Source organism: Rhopalosiphum maidis, chromosome 4 (assembly GCF_003676215.2).
Source record: "Rhopalosiphum maidis isolate BTI-1 chromosome 4, ASM367621v3, whole genome shotgun sequence".
NCBI lineage: Eukaryota > Metazoa > Arthropoda > Insecta > Hemiptera > Aphididae > Rhopalosiphum > Rhopalosiphum maidis.
In genome coordinates, this window is record NC_040880.1 from 15,133,418 (window position 1) to 15,139,429 (window position 6,012).

Consider the following 6,012-nt stretch of genomic DNA (forward strand, 5'->3'; position numbering starts at 1 on the left):
AATAAAAGTTTTTAGGTATACATGTATGCGCTTTACATTAGCTATACAGGCTGCAATTTATCGTTATACTGCAGTAGTTAGTTATTGATGCAATAATCAAAAAATGTTACCTTGACAACCAGAACGAAGCATTAAACGTATATTATTTCTAGAAGCTTAGTTTAGTTTAATACATGTTTGTTTATTACTGGGGAAATATATCTAAATATGTTAAAATGTGTATAGAGTAAAGTATTGTTTACCTATACGCACTATTAAATATACACTGCAGTTGCAGTGTAACCTGCTCGTTTTAAAATAGTATTCAAATTTTTCAGTATTATAATAGATATTTATATTTACTTAAAATAAATACAAACATTATATTTATATCATACAGTTTATTATTAATTATTATCAAACATATTATGCAAATAATATACCTAACTCAAAAAAAAAAAAACGTAAAAATTGTTTACATTGAAATACATAAAAATAAATCTAGGCGTCTACCAACGTTGTATAACTTATAGTTATAAGAGTAGATAATGTACAATAATGGATATTTACTTAGTTGGTATTTCGGAAGGTTGTAATGTATTCAATTTAGGCACTAAAAAAAAAAAATTATTATTATTAATTAGTAATTACATTAAACTTCTTATATTATTATATGACATATTTTATTATAAAACGCCGTTTTGAGTAACTATGTAGCCCACTTGAGCTGAAAAATGTACAATGTTAACATTGTAATTAAATTTAACTATCAAACGGTTTGGTAGTATTATTTTTACTTTACTAAAATTAACGTCCTATTGGACCGTACAATTTTATGATTTTTTTTCCATTTATCAAAATATCATGATTTTGTTATTTATTGTGAAATTTATTTATTACTGAAATTTGTAATCAAATATAAAAATAAATTATTTGTTTGGCCATTATGACATACCTAGTGGTCCAATGTGATGCCTATACTATAGTGAAGTCATTCAAAATATAACCTTTTTTGTAAAGGTAAATATCATATAATAATTACTATGGTGAATCTAATAAATGTCTGAACCTAATAATTAATGACGTGTTTAAAAAGTGTATTATTATAATTTATAATATAATATATTTACTTTGTCGTGGTTTCAAAAATTTTGTTACTGCTCTGTAACCACGTTTTCCGTCGACTTCGTAGTTTACATTTCTGATCATACCATTAGGCTCTAGAAAACTATACGACCCTCTTACGTAATCGCCATACTTCGATTCCCAACGATGTGTTACGACACCTGAGAGTAAGTCATTGATATTGTAATGAAATTCATAAGCCAACTGTAAAACAGACCATATTATGGTGAATAAAAATGTATTTCTATTATACAAATTGTGTTATTATTGTTTACGCCATGGTAATAAAATGATATCTATTCATGGTTCATAAACAAATGCGTATAAAATAAATGCAAATACCTCGTTTTCTTCAATTGGGACGTAGTAATTTTGAGAAAGCGCTTTTGTCCATAGTATGGCAAAAAATAAAATAAACTAAACAAAAAAAAAGCTAAATTTAAATCAAATAAATTATTAAATGTACCTAATACATAATGCATCAGATGTCTCACACGTCTAATACACAGACTATGAATCATCTACATATTATTTTTCATTCGTAAATAGATCATTTAAAATCTATGTTAAAATTGTCATAGTTTGGTATTAGCACAGATATAATAATATACAAATACAATAATATATGTAGTTGTATTATATACTCGTAGATGTGGGTACCTATTAATTATTATAGTCATTGGTTTTGAAAGGAAATTAAATATCATTCTAATCGAGTAAATTAGATATTATTCCGGCATCGTTTATAACCAATAGCGAATAATGGATTTTTACATGATTATAGATTATTTGTTTTAATTGACTAATTAATACTATTTCCGTTTTAAGTGTAATATTTCCTAGGTAAGTATTACATAATATAATATTGATATTGTACGTTACCTGTAGGACGATCTTCATCTTCTCGCGAAAGTTAATTTATGTCTTCATCGATCGTCGGCTGCCAATTCAAAACTATATCGGAGCGGTGTCGGTGCAAACGGTTTTGTTTTAATAAATCCATGACTGGGCGTCGGAAGCGTCGGGCTCGCAGAAAATTACACATTTGGTGGGCATATAAAATCTATGTACCTACCTACTGGGGAAATGAAAAAACAAGAAGTGCACTTGACGCCAAATGTCAAGGTGATTATTAGATCATCTTGAACTCACGCGTACAAAGAGAATGGACCGAGTGTATAGGTCCCGACGCGGACCGCTGTAACATTGATGCGGTCTGAGAAACGCCCCCGCGTGTTGGCGTGTTATTCGCCGTGTACAATCTACAAATTATAATATTTATTCCGATGACCAATTATGCTGTGACTGCAGTTTATGGGCAGGTACGCGTAGACTGCATGTGCATACTGCTTAGTTATTACAGTTAGTAGAAATATGTAACGATTTATATGATTAAGCGGCGTTATTGGTGTGCATTTATACATACAAATAAAATACAAATAGTATCTATATTTAATTTTCACACATATATAAAATATAACTAATTTGTAGCTATTTGTTAAATAAAGCAACATAGGTAACTATATAATACTATGCTTTATTCAATAAATGTGTGAATGCATGCGCGCGCGCGTGCGCGTGTGTGTAAAATAAAACAGACCGATGTAGGTAACCTATATGTACGTATGACATAACCGCAACTAGAGGGGGCTTTGAAGGCTTAGCACACCTCCCCCCAGAATCTTTTAATAGCTCCCCCAAAACTAAAAATATTTTATACATTTTTGAATTCAATATAAAATAATTATTTCGTTTGTATATCAATGTATCTAATAAAAAATATTTTTGACATGACTCAACTACATTTTGATCTCATATTGGAAAATGTATCCAAAACAATTTTTTCAAACTTGTATAAGATGGTTCAAGTTACCGATATATTGACAATTTCCTCTGAAACATCTGAGCGTGCATTTTCTGCTATTAGGCGAATAAATACTACTTGAGATCTACAATAGACCAAGATCGTTTCAGTAATTTATTCATACCAAGTACTAACTATAGAAAAAGATGTAAAAATTGATCCTGAGCAAATTTTACAACAATTTACAACCATAAATAAAAGAAAAATGAACCTCGAAAATGCTAACAACCAATGTATACTATAATTTAAAATTAATGTTGATATCTTTGTGGTATTTAAATTTTAAGATTGGCGAGGTGGGGAGACGAAGCCCCCCCTAAGATTTAGTGCTAGTTGCGCCACTGCCGACACAGTAATAATAATAAGTTTTAATTTATTTGAATTGCCTAGAAAAATTATGAGTAAAATTTAGATTGATTAATAATTAGTTATGTACAAACATTTTTTGTTTTACCTGAATTCCATAAAAAATAAAAAATATATATTATAAGTACCGAATATAATAATTAATAGTATTCAACATTAAACCATACGTATACATCTTTAATTTGACATTTTAAAACATAAATCGTAACTTTTATTTTTATAAAGAAAATTATAGGGCTTTAAGAAATCCTAGGGGCAGAAACCGCATAGTAATTGTTTCCTATTTTTGTACATAATTTTACTAAATATTTATGTGGCATAGTAGCATGTATCATTTAACAATTTATCATATTATTTTAAATACGACAATTCTATTAATTATATAATGTATAACAACTATTCTCAAAATACATAGAAAATATCCCTCAATTTTAAACAAGAAATCCGGTGATAAGATAACAAAAAAATCAAATTTAACGAATAAATTATAGATTTTTTCAAAACTCAAACAAACGGTCAAATAGGTACTGCAGGTTAAACCAATGTTTTTAGAATCAAAAGTTCATTTATATAAAACATAGACATTTGTAAGAGTGAAATAGACTAATAGGAATTATGAACTAAAATTATTTGTTAAAAATATTTTCAATTTTAATTCTCGTCCGGCAAGTTTTAAATGTATGATTACTATAATCAAAAACAATTCAATACCTATTATTTAAGATTTAACAAGTCATTGAAACACTAAGTTGATAATTGTATTACTCTTAAATGATTTTACAACTGTTAGTTAATATTTATACTTAACATATATTCAGTAGGGCCCGTTATCTTCTTGAAGAATAAATAAAAATAAAATACAATAAAATACAATATAATAAAGCTGAAGAGTTCGTTTATTTTTTTATTTGAACACGCTAAAACGCTTAAATTACTAATAGGATTTGAAAAAAATCTTTTTGAATTTGATACTATAATAATACTTGACGAAAGTTATAGACTACTTTTAACATTATGCTACGTCCTCGGGAGCCAGGCAAAATTAAAAAGCCAGAAAGAATGCTAAGTGTAAACGAAGTCCATGGCACGGATGGGCGTTGCGCGATGCGATGGGTCATCGTCTCATCGAAAGTCCTTTCAAAGAGGAGACAATTTTTACGGGCAACTAAGTGCACGAGGACAACTAGTAGTAAATGCAATGCTATATAGTTGCATTTTATTTAGGTATAGGTATATAAATGCATAACCCCCACACCCCCCAAATAGTATTATCAACAATAATCAATAAAACATTACAACTATACAAAACGTACATAAGAACGATAAATAATTATTATTAATTAAAAACAAATAATTTATTTTATTTTGAAATATAAACTATAATTATTTAAATTTATAATATATTCCATAACTCTACATAATATGAATTGCTCTCTTCGTCATTTTGTCGCTTAGGGAAGCTAACTTCATCAGCACATCATTTGTCCTTCTGTATCTATGATACAGCATAAGGCTCAAGTATATGGGTTAGGTATATAATATAAGTATATAAATATATAAATATTATTAGCTGCTGTAACCCTTTATTATAAAAATTATCTTATATCTTTTGATTTTTATCATTAATGAAATTTACAATTTATTACATATTTAGTTTAAATTGATAATACGAATCGTGGACAAAAAGTCCGGATTCAGTTTTTATAGTCGGACAAAAATCCCAAAATTAATATTTATTTTAAATATTTAAAAATTTAAAAATGTTTGTACACATATTATATTATTATATTGTTGTATAACTAACAAAAACGGAAATCCACTATAGTTAGGTATCTATAGTAATGACAAATTTATATTTTTTTATTATCGGTATATACTATTTTTTTTTTAGTTTTAGTTTAATTGACTTATTTATAAATAAAATAAAATTTATTGTTTGTTGAAATGTATTTAGTTACAAATAAATGTTGATATTGTTGTTCCTAAGATATCGTGTGATTGTACCTATATCAATATTTTTAATTAAAATTAAAATTTATAATAAATTATATAACTATAGATAAAAATAAGAAAATCGAAAAAAAATATAATAATATAATGTATATAATATATATTATATAATGTCTACAAACATTTTAAAATTTTTAAATAAATATATTATATAAAATATTTTGTATTTTCGGACTTTTTGTCCAACACTAAAAATGCGCTTGGACTTTTTATCCGACTACAAAAACTGAATCCGGACTTTTAGTTCAACTTTTTTGTAAAACGGACTTTTTCACCGATTACCTGATAATACATACTATATATTATATAGTATATAAATGTTTTACGAGTCTTTCAATAATTATTTATTCGGGGGACGTGCCGTCCCTCCCATAAAAATTAAAAATACAAGAAGGGGTACGCTAAAATAAATAAAATTTTGAAGGGGAGCTCCGTCCCTCCCCAATTCGAGCACTATCCGGGTATTTTAATTTTTAAATGAGTTACGAGTATGAAATTATTAAATATTTGAAAACGCTCATAATTCACTTAAAAATTAAAATATCGTAAAAAGCCAACGAGAGAACACAGATAATGTTCTTACCTAAAAGTTTGTTAATAGGTCAATTCACTCTAATATTAAAACTAAAAGCACGCTATTGAAACTGGTGAACGAAAATTTACTATGT

At 27.3% G+C, this 6,012-nt stretch overlaps 1 protein-coding gene across 1 annotated transcript; it reads right to left on the reverse strand.

Moving 5' to 3' along the window:
- Window positions 1–427: 427 nt before the first annotated feature.
- LOC113549651 (cuticle protein 19-like) lies at window positions 428–2,517 on the reverse strand. Its single transcript, XM_026951046.1, has 4 exons — window positions 1,987–2,517; window positions 1,447–1,521; window positions 1,110–1,308; window positions 428–592 (listed from the first exon to the last, which is right to left on the reverse strand). The coding sequence occupies exons 1-4, from the start codon at window positions 2,002–2,004 to the stop codon at window positions 546–548; spliced, it is 339 nt and encodes a 112-aa protein (XP_026806847.1). The 5' UTR covers window positions 2,005–2,517; the 3' UTR covers window positions 428–545.
- Between the last annotated feature and the right edge of the window lie 3,495 nt (window positions 2,518–6,012).